The 16,803-nt window shown below is 33.2% G+C and overlaps 1 protein-coding gene across 1 annotated transcript; it reads right to left on the bottom strand.

Annotated features, from left to right (window-relative positions):
• Positions 1-6,115: 6,115 nt before the first annotated feature.
• Positions 6,116-7,896, bottom strand: LOC111385562 (BTB/POZ domain-containing protein At3g22104-like). Its single transcript, XM_023009964.1, has 2 exons — positions 7,588-7,896; positions 6,116-6,535 (listed from the first exon to the last, which is right to left on the bottom strand). Exons 1-2 carry the CDS (start codon positions 7,894-7,896, stop codon positions 6,116-6,118), a joined length of 729 nt encoding a protein of 242 aa, XP_022865732.1.
• Between the last annotated feature and the right edge of the window lie 8,907 nt (positions 7,897-16,803).

Below are 16,803 nucleotides of genomic sequence, written 5' to 3'. Positions count from 1 at the left end.
ATTACATTTAATTACTTACTTTTTATTTCCTTGCGTATATCGAACTCATTTTTCAATGATTCAACACTCGAAATCTTTATAAATAGGTTAAAACGAAACTCAAATTCATGACCTCAGTGTTTTCGAATGCTAGCTTAAAAAAAAAATAAAAATAAAAATAAAATAAAACTCATACCAATTATTAATATGAAAGATAACAGGATAAAATACACTCAACAATGACGAGACGAAAACAAAGAAATATGAATTCATGATAAGAAAGAAAATAAGGATATTAAATTTTCTAAGTAGTAGTTTTTGCCTGAATTAATCACATGTCCAAAACATTTCAGTGTTATTATATTTAGGAGTCTACAAGTTCACTGAACAGAAACTTTGACAACGATGGATCACATGCAAATTTAACAACAAAAATAATCTTATGTTCATACATATATTTAAGCCAATTAAAGTTCAAAGATAAGCTACCAACTCCACTTGTCCGATAACCTTTTTTTTTTTTTTTTTCTTTTTACACCAATAAGCTTCATCCATCTTTACATCTGCTAAAATCCTAAAATAACATGATGGGAATGGAAAAGTAGAAAATAGATCAACGGTTTTCATAAAACCGACGGGTCACGCATTCTATTGATTTTTAAATTGATGAGTTTTTTTATCTAATTGACCAGACTTCGAGCCCGGTTTCATCATTCAAACCAGACGAGAATGATCGGTTTTAATTACGTTGGTCGAGGCACAGTTTGTACTCTTTCTCAAGCAGTATCTCAAACCTAGATATTGAATATTATCAATTAATCCAAGAACAACCAATGGCTCCATACTTTCATCGTCAAGCATGTATCTCACTTCCTTTTCCAAGATTACTCAACTTTATAACTTCCCTCTATATGCAACACATAATATATGAACAATGAACAAGGTAAAAAGAAAACACAAAGTGTAATATTAAATATTATAATATGTTAAACAGTTAAAGAAGAGATTCAAATGATTAATATGGTTCCTCTCTTATAACTTAAAATTTATATAAATAGTTTAAAATGGTATTAGTGATAGAAAAGAGATGAGTTAACGTCTCCTCGTTCAGCTATTTGTGAAAAATTTATTATGTGTTTTGGAGTTGTTTGTCATTGGTTTGAATTGTGAATAGATAAAATTAATGGTGAATAAGCAGATAGTACTTATAGGTCTCATGAAATATAAGGATAAATATTGATTGGATAGAGTAAAAATAAATTATAAATAGCTGTCAGAAATGTGCAGAGTAACAAATAAATCTAGTCTACATGTGAAGGATATGTTCAAAGGCAAGATTTAATTTAATTCATGCGGCAAGGAAGAAAGAATGTATTATCCGACTATCGTCCATGAGAGACATTATGAACTCATGATTCCAATAACTTGGATTATAATGACAGGACTGTTGATTTGTACTCAAGTAGTTAGTTTGTTCATTTGCCACAAAACATATTTGCCACTTTCGTTCCATGTTACCAATAGTCACAATTTGTTTGGGAAGGTTTTGAATGAAAGAGGAACAAAGGGGTAGAAGTTGGATAGTATGTGTCATCTAAATTAATATGACACAAGGAACTCAAAGAACACAATTTTCCGACTATGCTTATTATGCTCATAATCTACGGAATATATATATATATATATATATATATATATATATATATATATATATATATTTCCACACTTTTTTCCTTCCCAAGGACAATTTTCACTTATTACATCATTAATTTTCAAGATTTCCAAAAAAAAAAAAAAATGGTGTGCAACACATTTACAACGATGTTCAAATCATTGTGCAGCTTCATAATAATGCACATAGCCCTTTTGAAACTCACCATTAGTGGTGGCTTCAAATGTTGACTCATGCTTGGTTCCACAAAGTTCACCAAGGCCCTCAATTTGAAACAAGTATATCTCTGTGGCACGTTAAACCAATGTGATCCCTTAATCTTTCGCAAAAGTTTAATAACATTATAGTAATTTATTTCTTAAGTTCATTTATTCAAAAGAAATTGATATGAATGGTTCACTTGTTATGGGCATCGCCTAATTAATTTGGAGACATGATTTAAATATGATTTTATTTTATTTTAAAAATTAATAAATATCAAAATACCAATTCATAGAAATATTAAAAACTAATTTTGACATTAATGTCAAGTAAATATGTAATCTTTTAATATCTGGCCGCCTAAATAATAATTCTACAATGTACTAAACATGTCAAACCCTAGGCCAAAAATTGGACTCTTAGCGTCAATATAGGACATGATGGAGGAGAACCATTGAACGATTTACAATATTTTTTCTTTTTAAACACTAGGAAATGGAGATAGTAGAAAAGTTAGATGAGTTGGGTTTGAACAAATTGATCATATGAACTTCATCGTGATTTTGTATCTTTGACTCATGCTCAGTTCCACAAATTCACCAAGCACTTCAATTTGAAACAAGGATATCTTTGTTGCACGTTAACCAATGTGATCCCTTAATCTTTCACAAAAGTTTGATAACAGTATAGTAATTTATTTCTTAAGTTCATTTATTCAAAAGAAATTGATATGAATGGTTCACTTGTTATGGGCATCGCCTAGTTAATCTAAGAACATGATTTTATTTTATTTTAAAAAATAATAAATATAAAATAGCAATTCATAGAATATATTAAAAACTAATTTTGATGTTAATGTCAAGTAAATAGGTCATCTTTCAACTTCTGGCCACCTAAATAATAATTCTATAATATACTAAACATGCCAAACCCTAGGCCAAAAAATGGACTCTTAGCATCAAAATTAGGAAAAATTGAGGGGAACCTGTCCATTGAACGATTTACGATATTTTTTCTTTTTAAACACTAGGAAATGGAGATAGTAGAGAAGTTAGATGAGTTGGGTTTGAACAAATTGATCATATGAAATTCATCGTGATTTTGTACCTTTGACTCATGCTCGATTCCACAAATTCACTGAGGCCCTCAATTTGAAACAAGGATATCTTTGTTGTATGTTAAACCGATGTGATCCCGTAATCTTTCACAAAAGTTTGATAATAGTATAGTAATTTATTTCATAAGTTCATTTATTCAAAAGAAATTGATATGAATGGTTCATTTGTTATAGACATCGCCTAGTTAATCTGAGGACATGATATATATATATATATATCAAAATACCAATTCATAGAATATATTAAAAACTAATTTTGATGTTAATGTCAAGACAATTCTACGATGTACTAAACATGCCAAACCCTAGAAAATGGACTCCTAGCATCAAAATTAGGAAACGATGGAGGGGAACTTGTCCATCGAACAATTTATGATATTTTTTTCTTTTTAAACACTAGGAAATGAAGATAGTAGAGAAGTTATATGAGTTGAATTTGAACAAATTGATCATATTAACTTCATCGTGATTTTGTTTCTTTGACTCATGCTCGGTTCCACAAATTCACCAAGGCCCTCCATCTTTGCTGCACATTAAACCGATGTGATCCCTTAACCTTTCGTAAAAGTTTGATAGCAGTATAGTAATTTATTTCTTAAGTTCATTTATTCAAAAGAAATTGATATGAATGGTTCACTTGTTATGGGCATCGCCTAGTTAATCTGGGGACATGATTTAAATATGATTTTACTTTATTTTAAAAAATCATAAATAGCAAAATAGCAATTCATAGAATATATCTAATTTTGATGTTAATGTCTAAATAGGTAATCTCTCAACTTCTGGCCACCTAAATAATAATTCTACAATGTACTAAACATGATAAAAAAAAACTTTTCACCTACGGAAAATTACCAACGGATGCAATCCGTTGGTGATTAGAAACGGATTATCCATTGGTAAAAGTAATTCACTTTTAGCTACGATAATTAGCAACGTATTTTCCGTTGGTAAAGATGATATCTCTTTATAAACTGATATTCCGTGCCTAATGTAATCGTTTAACATTTGGATCTTCCTCCAACAGATATTTCGTAGGTGATGTACCGAATATTACCAACGAATGCCGATATTCCGTGCCTAATGTAATCGTTTAACATTTGGATCTTCCTCCAACGGATATTTCGTAGGTGATGTACCGAATATTACCAACGGATTGCATCCGTTGGTAATTAGAAACGGATTATCCGTTAGTAAAAGTAATTCACTTTTAACTACAATAATCAGCAACAGATTTGTCGTTCGTAAAGATGATATCTCTTTACCAACGGATATTCTGTGCCTAATATAACCGTTTAACATTTTGATCTTTTACCTACGGATATTCCGTTGGTAATTAGAAATGGATTATCCGTTAGTAAAAATGATATCTCTTTACAAACGGATATTCCGTGCCTAATATAACCATTTAACATTTTGATCTTTCAGCAACGGATGTTTTGTTGACAATGAGAAATGGATTATCCGTTGGTAAAAATATTTCACTTATCCCGCATCGGAAATTTACAACAATATCTTTGTAGTTGCCCTCTATAAATTTGTGATCCAATAAGGAGTTAAACAATATTTTGGCCTTTCAATTCAGTTGGCTAAAAATAAAAAAATATTATAATTATTAAATAAATAAATAAATAAATAATAATAATAATAATAATAATAAATAAATAAATAAATAAATAAATAAAATTTTTACCATGTGGCTATTTACAACATTGATTTTTACCAATTGTAATGGTAGACATATATCAACGAAAAGTCAGTTGGTGTTGGTTAAGATTTTTACCAACGAAAATTTCGTTAGTAAAAGATTCACACTTTTACCAACGGAAAATTCATTGGTAAAATGTTTACTCTTTACCTACGGCATGATCCGCTGGTAACTATCAGTGACCCTCAAAGGAAACAATGGAGGCAAACTTGTCCATTGAACTATTTATGGTGTTTTATTTGCGACATTCAAGAAACTTTGCAAAAATGTTATTAGCAATGCTAAAAAAACGTTGCGAAATGTTATTCGCAACATTCAAAAAATATTGCAAAAATGTTATTAGCAACATTCAAAAAACATTGGTGTATCCTTTTATTCTACGAAAATATTGAGATTTGTAACATATATCTGAACATTGCTAAAGACCGTCAACAACATTTTTTGAACGTTACAAATGGCTCTTTTAGTTGTAATGATAGACAATTCCAGATAGTCGGGAACATTTATGAGTGAAGCACGTTTTAGCGGGATCTTGTAGATTGCAATAATTATATCAACAAGTCTAGTGAGTTTTCTAAGCTAGATCATACTGTAAGATCTTATTATTCATAGTGGAAATTACTAGCTTGATCCCCGAAATTTCTAATCCTATGAAGGATTTTATCTGTCAACAAATCATATGTTATTTACTATTTTATTGACTGTTGTAGCAATTCGACATAGGATAAAATTGACTTGATTGATTAAACATCTAAAACAATTAAAAAGTAACTTGTTGCTTTTAATTGGTAATTTTAATTTCGCGATATTCACCTATTCACCCACTCTAGGTGATCTTAGGGTCGAACGTCGATATTTCAACAATGTCTTCGTTTGGAAATAAAAATGTAATTTATTCAAGTATTTAGTATTACTATACTTGTAAAAAATTATGTTTAAGGACATTAAAATTCTTAAGATCGATGGACCCAACATTGAAGATGCTCAAACAAAGAATGGTCCACAGCAAGGTGAAAGTATCAAGCTGTTCAGGGCCCAGTGAAACGGTGTTTATGAGAAGCAATGATCCAGAGTCAGATGGAATAGTAAAATCCCCCTGACTCTGATGAGGATTTCTACAGACCATTTGTCGCCCAACATCACGGATTGTCCCAAGATGATAATGGTATTGAAAAGGGACTTAACCTTACTGTACCATTTTTTGCTTAAACTCATCTTTTCAGAGAATAATCAGTTTCTGCAGGAAAAAAACACAGTTTTTCTCATACTTTTACTATACAGCCAATACTTCATTCTCTGTAAAAGCCATTTTCCTCAAACCACTTTTTATGATGCAGAAAATAAAGGAAAAGAATATGTCCCAGACTATGTACACAGTACACATATATGTAAAAATTGAGATACAAATTTATTTCATGACCAAAGTCTAGGTACAGATTTAGCATTGCTTTGGTTTGATAATCTTGATTTCATCATCTTTGTCATCTGAATTTGCATTTTCCTGCAAAACTTTTCCAATTCCAGCACTCTCCATGTCTTGTAAATGTGCTCTGATCCTCTCATTCTCAATTGAGAAATCGAGATTTCCTGCATAAAGCACAATTTCATCATAGCTTTCGTCTTTCCTCTCTGTGCGCTCTGTTTCGTTAAAAATGGGAGAGTTGGTAAAGCTATTTGGTTGGTTTGTGCGTTGAAGCAAGTTTTTGAGTCTGCGCTGCTGAAAGTTAAGGGCTCCGACTGCAGATTTTGATGGGAATTTTGTGTTTGAAGAGAGGAGGTTTAAGGCCTCGGATGATAGTTTCTCGTAATATAGTCCACTACAGACGCTCATTTTTTGTTCTTCAGACAAGAAATCTGTCTATTGGAGATTTTCATTGAGCATATAAATCCTAATAGTTCATAGAAGATGTCATCACCAAATCGCTGCTCAACTTTAGGTTTAGGGAAGAACAAACAACCGATTGAAAGTGTACCACATCCTGCTAATCCATCCCATCTTTTATTAATGGGGTCTAATAAGAACGGAGAAGGAAGATGAAGTGAATCGTCAATGCATATGATTGAATCAGTCTAATTTCAAGTTTTTTGTTTTTGCTCTTGGGAAGTAGTGGCCTTTAAGGGATTATCCAACTCTAAATAATTTCACCTTAATGCAGTGGGGAATTATTTTTGTTTTGACATGTTTGGACGGCATATTGATCTCGTTCTATAAAGATTCTACTATGATGTTCTATATTAGTTATAATCATATTTTGGCATGAAACGAGATCATTATTTTATATATTGTCGTGTTAGAATATATATATTACACCAAAAAAATTGAGATAGATTTTAGAACTCATGAAGAGGATTTTAATTGCAACTTTTTGGCTGTAGTGTTGTGAATTTTTGTTTGAGCTAACTCGTGATCTGAATCATTGAAGGTTACATGAAAGCCATTCAATTTCTCATCATTTTTTCAATGTGTTTCATTTTAATGATACTTGATATATTTTTTTTTTTTCCTTTTTAGAAGACATAATGCTTGTTCGAATCGTTTAGACATTTGCAAGCCGTAAGATGAGATATTTGATGATAACGCATGGACAGATTCGACTTATGAGTATGAAAATCCACCACTAGAATTTGAATTCTATAACAAATAATACCCAATATTCCAACTATCATTTCCTGTTTGTGTATCAAAATTTAGCCATGGATTTCTAATAACAACCGACTTCTCACTCAGATTTTTATCCATTCAGAGGAATAAAGCAGAGGAATGAGCTTTCCATTAAGTCATTTCCCGAGAGAAGAACTATATAAATAAATAAGTATCAATATCAAGAAATTAAATCACCATTTTCTGGATGTGCAATCAAATCTGTGATATACTTTTCCACGAGAATTCACAGTATATATATAACATACCTCTAGATACAAATCTACGGAATGGTAGATTCCATCAAAAGAGTCTCTAGTAGAGTCCGGCAGGGCCCTAATTAGAGCCAAGAACTTCGATGGTTTCAGGTGAGGATCGGGAGCTACTTCAGCTATATATAAATCTACTAAGCTAGCCACTTTCTTCAGTCGACTCAATGGCAAACACCATACTCCTTTGGCAAGAAATGATTTCACGAGCCTAATAACAAGATTTACATCGTACAGGTAATGTGCCCGGACCGGAGATGGAACAAGCAAATTGTCTAGTGTTGCTTGATCTAATCGCAAACCAATCATACTCTCCAAACATCCATGTAGCTTACTTGGTAAGAGCCAGCCTTAATATATTTCAAGTTTTAAATTCCAATATTTGTCAATGGACTTGTTATGTATTATTTTTATTCTATAATTTTTATCAAAATTCAATAAGGGAGGGACAATGAGGATTTGAATCCATGATCTCAAGAAAGGATTGTGATGAATTTAACCGGTATGGTACTTCTTGAATTGTGTTGCTAAATATAACAAAATGATATTTGTTAGGTTTTGATTGTTTTAATACAAATAATTTTAAATATTCGAATTCACACTCTTCCTTTGAATTATACAAAACTTGGCAACAATGTTATTTGATAAGTTATATTTATTCTTATAACAGAATTATATATATTCATTTTGAACAAAATAATTGTTATATTTATATTTTAGGCCTTGTTCGATTTCCCTTTTTTTAAAACTACATTTTTCTTTCTTCTCTTCATCCATACATTCTTCAATAAAATAATATTACACGTAAATTCAAAAATTTTCTTTATTTTTAGTCACACGTTCAGACATTCTCCATCAAATCACCATTCCAAAATGCATTTTTTGCAAAAAAAAAAAAAAGAAAAGAAAAAAAAAAGGGATACCAAAAGGACTTTTAATATTTTATTGCGGCCAACGGTAGATGGTCAACGGCCGCCCATACTGACTCAAACTCCTGGATTCGCCACTGATCCCAACAAGACTCTTTTATTGGTCACTTTCGAAATAAGTGTAAAAGGCACAAAAAAGTTTGAACATTAAATCTCCATAACAACAACAATAAATGCGAGCGAGAACTCTAATAAAATAACAGGAGAATGCTTTCTCTGAATGGCGAAAATAAGTGGATAGACAGAGAATAATCACCAGAAATCAAGCCCCACATAATAACAGGAAAATTATGCAAAATTATACTGCAAACAAATATGCCAAAGAATCAAATTTTCAAATAACCCATCTTACAATTCAAGTAAATTCAATCAAAATCCTAAATTTCTGCAATTTTATTAACAGTAAAATCTATTTATAATGTATAATTCATTGATGAAAAGGAGTAAAATTTTAATTGAAACTTAAAAAAGACTGTTTACCTTGTCCACCATGAAAACCTCTTCTCCATTGAGATCAACTTCAAGATCACAATAGGCCTCCATGCCAAGATAAACAAGGAGAAAAAACAAAGCCTACCTCAAATTAAGAAGCAAAATGGGATCATATTCTGGGATTTGAAAGAGGACAAACAGAAAAGAGTCAATTTCTTGGTATTGGAAAATGCTTAGTGAATTGGTACAGAAGCTATGTGGCTCTCAACTGAGGTGTGTATTTAATAATAATAAAAAAAAGTGTTGAACCCCAACCTTGAGGGCCCTCACCGCCCCACACCTAGAGCTTTGTGAGGGAGATAAATCGCGGAATATGCCCCAACATGCTAGAGAACAAGAGATGTCTGTATACCTTGCGTACAAGTAGTCCAATTCCATGTCTTAGGAATTGAATCCCCAAACTGCAGTTGCCAGCAAGGCATGAGATAACTTCACTCCTATCCTTTGCACCACTGACCTATGTCTCGGGGGTTGAGTGTGTATGTATATTGTACAGAGAGACGAGTATATGTGAGGCAACAATTTGCACAAGGACAAAGAATACACACTTACATATGCATAAAACAAAGGGAAATCACAATAGGTTAGACTAAGAGAAACAGAGTTGTTGAGTGCCCACTAATCTTATTCTCTCACATTCGTGGCCCAATTTTTTTGTTTTTCAACTGTAGATTTTTTAATATAAACGACGTTTTACGAAGGCCCTTTGTGTCAGCTGGGATTGAAAGGCTTTTCTGTGCTGTTTTTGCTGCTTTTTCAGTTATGATTTTCTTTTATTATTCTATGTTGATGTAGCAAGGTCTCTAATTACTCTACCATAATTTTACTCTCTCTCTCTCCCCCCTCCCCCCAGTCTCTCTCATATTTTGTTTTAGGATAAATTCCTCTATAGTCACCAATCTTTTATGTGTGTAGTTGTTGTATCCTCAATCTTTCATGAGTAGCACCCCTGTCCCCAACATTTTAACTTCACATACGGGAATCCCCCATCTAACAAAAAATGTCTATTTAAATGTTAAATATCCAAGTGACACGCAATGATATTTGATGAAGACAACATTGGGTTTATGACCCGAATTAGGAAAGAAAATTGTTTCCTTATTTTCACGTGATTTTATTGAGAATATATTATTTCCCTATTTCACATTATTTCTATCTTTATGGTATGGTATGTACCTATAAATAGTGGCATCTTCTTTCAGTTTAATTCAAGCCAAAATTGTTGTATTGTAATTTTTGTCTCTATATCATCGTTATAATAAAACATCATTTCCTCTGCTTAACTCTCTATGATTTCTTTAATTTAAAATCTTATTTCACTTTTGTGATCTTGTTACATATTTTATACGACGTCATTAATCACAATCTTTGCGTCGCCTTTGGGATCAACAAGTGGTATTAAAGCTAGGCTGTAGGTTCTTCATGTTTTGATTGGAATTTTAGAGATGGCTACATTGAAATATGATATTCGCTATTGAATTGCAATACAAGATTTTCTCTATGGCAAAGAAAAGATGAGGGTTATTTTGGCGCAGTTGGATTTGGACGATGCATTGTTGAGTTTTGAGAAGATAGTGGCTAATTGGATAATGGAGGGATTGGAAGGCTTTATCTCAAATTCATCTTCATTTATCCAATAATATTCTGCAGAACATCTTGAATGAGAAAAAATAGCTACTTTGTGATTGAAACTGGAGTAATTATACATGACTAAAAGTCTCACTAGCAAACTAACTCTAAAACAAAAGTTGTATTCCTATAAAATGGCGGAAGAAGGGTCACTGGATGACCATATTGCTGTGTTCAAGGAAATAGTTACAGATCTAGAGGCATTGGAGGTTAAGTACGATGAGGAGGACCTGACCTTGATCATGTTGTGTTCGTTGCCCATCTTTTATTCATCATTTCGGGATACCATCCTCTACAGTCGTGATATTTTGACCATTGAGGATGTCTACGATGCTCTATCCTCAAATGAGAAGATGAAGCATTTGGTTGGAGCTACATCGGGGGATGAGAAAGCTCTGGTATCTCATGGTGATCGACGGAGGGGTAGATCGAGGATGAACTTCAACAATTTGTACTACTTCTGCTGCAAGAAGAAATGACATATTAAGAAAGATTGCGATAAGTTACGGGCTAAAGGTAATTTAGCTGCAAATCATAGGGGGCAATCATGCAATTCGAACGAGACTAATGTTAGCAAGAGTTTTTTAGATGGCGATGATGTGATGTTGACCATGGTATCTGATGTAGAGTCCAAACCTAACGAAGAGTAGAATCTCGATTCGACATGTTCGCATCATATGTGTTCCAATCGAATTTTTTTTTCAAACATATGAGGCTGTCAAACAAGGTGGATTTGTGTTGGAAAATAACTAGTCTTGCCGTGTTACTGGAATCAGTCGAATCAGATTAGGGTTACAGGATGGGACGGTCAAAACATTTGATCAAGTTCAACATGTTCTAGACCTGAAAAGGAATCTCATCTCTCTGAGTACTCTGGATGCAAAAGGGCATAATTTCTCTGGTGGAGGTAGAGTCTTGAAGATACGAAGGGGTGTCTGGGTTGTATTGGAGGGACAGAAGAAGTCTCAATTGTATATCTTGCAGAGAAGCACAAAATCAGTTAAGAGATATCTGGACAAGTTTAGTAACATGGTGGATATTCAGTTTGGTACTGTACCTCTTGTAACGGGCACTGGGTCGATTTAGAACATTGCTCATGGGAGCATTAGTGATTTCGCTTTGCCACCAATTTCAGTTGATACACTGTGTTCAGTTGCTAAGATTGGACTCGTGAAGCATAGATACAGTGGTGTTAATGATGGCTGTAATGCTTTTGAGATCGTTAGAGGTGATAGTTCTAGCAAAGAGCATTCTGATCAGGCATTTGGTATGGTTTCTACTACAAACTGTGCTTTGACCCTGTTTGGTCAATAGTAATTTCTTAGTGGAATTTTGGGAAATTCGGAGTTGGATTCGGGTGTCGCTTGTGGACGCCTGGCAGAGAAAGTTTTTTTTTTTTTTTTTTTTGTGATGGAGAGTTTTGGTTACTATTTTAAAGAATTCGATTATTTTGATGCAATTGGACATATTTTTCTTGGTGAAAAAATTTTAAAGTTTCGTTCATTGCACCAGAATTTAAGTTAAGGTAGAGATTGTTGGGTTTATGACCTAAATTAGGAAAAAGTTGTTTCCTTATTTTCACGTGGAAAAATTATTTCCTTGTTTTCACGTGATTTTATTAAAAATATATTATTTCCATCTTTATGGTATAGTATGTACATGTAAATAGTGGCATCTTCTTTTAGTTTAGTTCAAGCCAAAATTACTGTGCTGTAATTTTTCTCCATATCATTGTTATAATAAAACATCGTTTCCTCTGCTTAACTTTCTTTGATTTATTTACTTTAATCTTGTTTCATTTTTGTGATCTTGTTACATATTTCATATAACGTCATTAATTTCAATCTTTGTGTCGCCTTTGGGATCAACAGACAATTCAAATAACATTAAAGATGATTATATTTATATCATATTTGTTCTTTTGTTTTTACATTTCTGTAAATTGCACTAAATGCTTAAAATTTTTGTTTGTTTGTCGCACATTTAATTTCACCTTTTTCTAATGTATACTTATCCTTAATCTTCTATTAATTAGCACATTTAGTCGTAATAATGGTTTTGTCCAAAATATTCAATTCACATGCTTTGAAATAAAGAACTATTATTCTGTTACATTTCATATGTTGCTATTATTTTTTTAAAATTTAGAGATATGAGGAGCAAATAAGCCTCCAGTTGACAATTTTATAAATAGTTTATATAGATGAATTGTAATGAGTCTCACAAAATGTGTAAATAATAAGGAATGGTGGCTGTAAATAATAAATATGTGGTAAAAATTAATATTTGAGTTTAACGGAATTTCCAAATCATTTATAAATTGGTATTCAAACGATGAACAAATCTTTTATGCCTTTGTGATGCATTTTTTTAATGGAAATCGTCATTATGAACTAAATGTACTAATAAATAAAATATTGATTATTAGACAGTGACTAAAAATTATATAATTGACAAGCGACGATGAACAAAGGTTGAAGACCTTTAACAAAATTAAAAAGCGGTGCAACAATTTAAAAAAAAAATGAAAGGAAGAAGAAGAAGAAGCCTATATTCCATATAATTTCCCTTACATTAAATCTCGCTATTTTCAATAAATTTACCCTTTCAATCATACATAATTTGCATGTAGCCTAGATATTCAACAACTAAATAGAAGTTCTTCCGTAATCAAGATACGGCACACTCATTGTTAAAAATATTGGGAATATAGATGTGATAAATGAAATGTTAAGGACATGATTATTACACTGATGAAAGGTAGAAGACCGCTAGAATAATTTACCCTTTATTTTAAGTTGATGTTCAAGTTGCCTATCATCACCACAGTTAAATGACCGTATTACCCACGAAGACAAATACAGTGATGATATGGGGATAGGTTCCGATGAGATGAGGTGAACAAGAGTCATGTGAATCATTTTGTAATTTCCTTTTCTACCCTTAAAAGAATAATTTGCAAATTATATGGATAAGCCCTCATCTTTACTAGTTTCTTTTTCCTTTTTACCTTTTTTTCCTTATATCTTTATGGGAGATATCACCTTTTAAAAGCTAAAAGTAAAAAATTTGAAAGAAGGGAAGACAATACTTGTGGATAACTAGAGATAAAAGGGAAACATTAAAACTGTTATTTTAGATCCATTGGTGCCCCAAATGCTCTTTACCATAATCATTTATCAATCATTTGCCGGGTTTTTTGAATCAGTGAGGAAAAAGAAAAATATTTTTTTAAAGAATGTTTATTTAAAAAATGAGGAAATTTTTTTATGAATTCTATAAAATGTGCTACCGAAAATGATTTTGAGAAATAAATATTTTAATAAAATCTTTGAAAACGAGTATTCAGTGAGTTGATAATTTTGCTCTCAAACTTTATATTATGTGAAAGTTTTAACGTCAACATTAATCATTTTTTTCACTTGATGATCCAAGATTTATATATTTAAATAGATTTGAAACCTAAAATCTCATATTTTTAATATTAAAGTATCAAGACTTGTTAGGTTTTTAGTGTATTGGCAATTCTTTAGACAAATGGATTAATGTAAAGGAGTTGTAAAGGTCAAAAAATCTTTTAGACTTGGTAGCATAGCCCTTGAAAGAGTCCAAGATGTTCAAAAATATCACATGATCATTGGAATACAATTAGAAGTCTAAAGGATATCAAGAACTACACAAGTTATGTTCCAAATTCTCAGTTATAACTTGCAACGCATTTTTCACATAGAAAACATTGGAGTTTGGACAAGGCTATTTCCAAAAGATTTGTAGCTCTTTGAGTGAGCTTTCCAATTCATTTTTAATTACCTCAATCGGACATCGCAAGGGAAAGTTATGATGAAAATACTGACGACTGCTCAGCTGTCACTAGCTACTTGCTCGAGCGACATTTGTATCCGACCAAACCCTAGGTCCCGATTTGAAGAGTTTTACATGGTCCATGACATCTATTTTCCCCCGTCTATAAATACCAAAGTCATGGACGAAAATTTCAGGGTTGCTCATTGTGCTTTCACATCTATAACACTTTCATATCATTATTCAAGAGATCCAAGACATTATTCATTGTTTCAACACTTTTGATTCTTGAGATCCTACAACCAAGTTTTGGGAAAAAGCGTCAAACCCTTGAATCCAAAACACTTGGCTTCCTTAAGTCTTTGACGAAGGGGATTTCTCATTGGGGGATTGAGAGAAGTGGATTGAAGCGCAGTTACAAGCACAAGAACAGGTGGCTCTTGGTATTTCACTTGGAGAGACATTTAGTATAAAACCAGGAGGCTATAGGAGATAGCATATTGGGTTTTAAGAAATAGATCAGGAAGTCTAGTAGGAAACTAGAGGCATCTATGGTAGCAGGAGCCTACAGGAGGTCTAGTGGGCTAGAGGTATCTATGACAGTAGATCATGAGACTGTGACAGTAGGTCTTAGTGGATACAATAGTTGGAATTGATGTGTATTCCTTGAACTGCCTATAATGGAGGTATCTGGCTTAATCTCAAAGTTTTTCCCACATTAAGTTACTCCATCATCAAATTTTGTGTTCTCTACTTTTCAACAATTTATTACAAGATGTAGTATTCAAACATAGGCTTAATTGAATTGTATGCTTAAGCATCTAGAATAGTAAGCTCCGTCAAGGCGATCCTTTGTCTCCTTATTTGTTCATCATTATGGAAGAGGTTTTAACACGTCTTTTACGCAAGAGGTTTGAAAATGGCAACATTGGGAGGTTCTATCACCCTGTTGGGGCCCCTTTGGTCTCGCATCTACTATATGCCGATGATGTAGTAGTGTTCGTGAATGGAGGTAGTAAATCTATAAAAATGCTCAAGAAGACACTGAATACATATGAAAAGTGGTCGGGGCAATTCAATGCTGAGAAATCGGCTATTTTCTTTTCAAGAAGGATTAGCTATACAAGGAAGAGGAACTTGCTTCGACTTACTGGTTTTACTGAAGGGCAATTCCCAGTGGTCTACTTAGGGGTGCCCATGACCTCTGGTCATCTTACAGCTAGGCATTTTGAGATTTTGGTAGCCAAAATTCGAACCAAAATAACAGGCTGGAAAATGAGAATACTATCTCAAGGAGGTTGACTTATTTTAATCCGACATGTTCTGACATGTATGGCAACACATTTGTTAGCAGTGGTAAATGTTCTGAAGATAACTCTCAACAACATAAACTCCTTATTATCTACTTTTTTCTGGGGTAAGAGTAATGGTAAACAGAAAAAGAAATGGCGTGCTTGGTCTAAAGTATGTATGCCATCTATAGAGGGTGGACTTGGGGTACGGTATTTTGTTACAATTCAACGATCCCTCCACATGAAACTTGCATGGCGGCTTATGACAAGTAATAGTTTGTGGTCCAGTTTTATCCATAGCAAATACGTAAAGAACGGTCACCTTTTGGTCAACTATAACACCAGTGGATCAAGCTTGTGGAAATCAATCATAAAGGTGCTACCTGAGGTGTATGAAAATTCAAAATGGAAGATCAAAGATGGGTCAGCTTCATTTTGGTATGATCGCTGGTTAGCTAGTGGCCCATTAAATGAGCAGTCCTTGGAGGTAACCAACCCAAGACTGAAGGTTAGAGATTGCTGGACTGAAGATGGTTGGGATCTCGCCCATCTTCAAGAGCTAGTGGGGAAGTAAAGGTAGAGGAAATTGTACAAACCATTGGTGCCAGAAAAGAAAGAAGTGATATTATCATATGGAAGCCGAACGATAATGGAGATTTCTCCACTTTAAGCGCTTGGGATATTGTAAGGGTGAGGAGTCCAGAGATTCCTTGGATGAAATGGATATGGCATAAATTTCTACCCAAAAATATTTCTGTTTTTATGTGGAAGGCGAAGTTTGGCTGCTTAAGTGTGGATACTAAGGTGAGATCAACAGGAATTGCTCTAGCATCACGCTGTGATTGTTGTGAGAAGGGATAAGTGGAAATACTTGATCATGTACTTAAGTCTGGGGATATTGCTACGACAGTTTGGAAGCGGGCATCTTTAGCCTTGGGTGTGCACTATATGGGGCCACGATCTTGGTGGACAAGAGTCTGTAGATGGTTCACATGCGCAAAAAATGCCTCACAACGTGGAATTCTAATTGGGCTATTACCAAGCTTGATAACATGGAAACTATGGGGACGGCG

The sequence above is a fragment of the Olea europaea genome, unplaced genomic scaffold (assembly GCF_002742605.1).
Source record: "Olea europaea var. sylvestris unplaced genomic scaffold, O_europaea_v1 scaffold3207, whole genome shotgun sequence".
NCBI lineage: Eukaryota > Viridiplantae > Streptophyta > Magnoliopsida > Lamiales > Oleaceae > Olea > Olea europaea.
The sequence above is the reverse complement of the archived record's forward strand: the minus strand, read 5'-3'. Positions and strand labels throughout refer to the sequence as shown.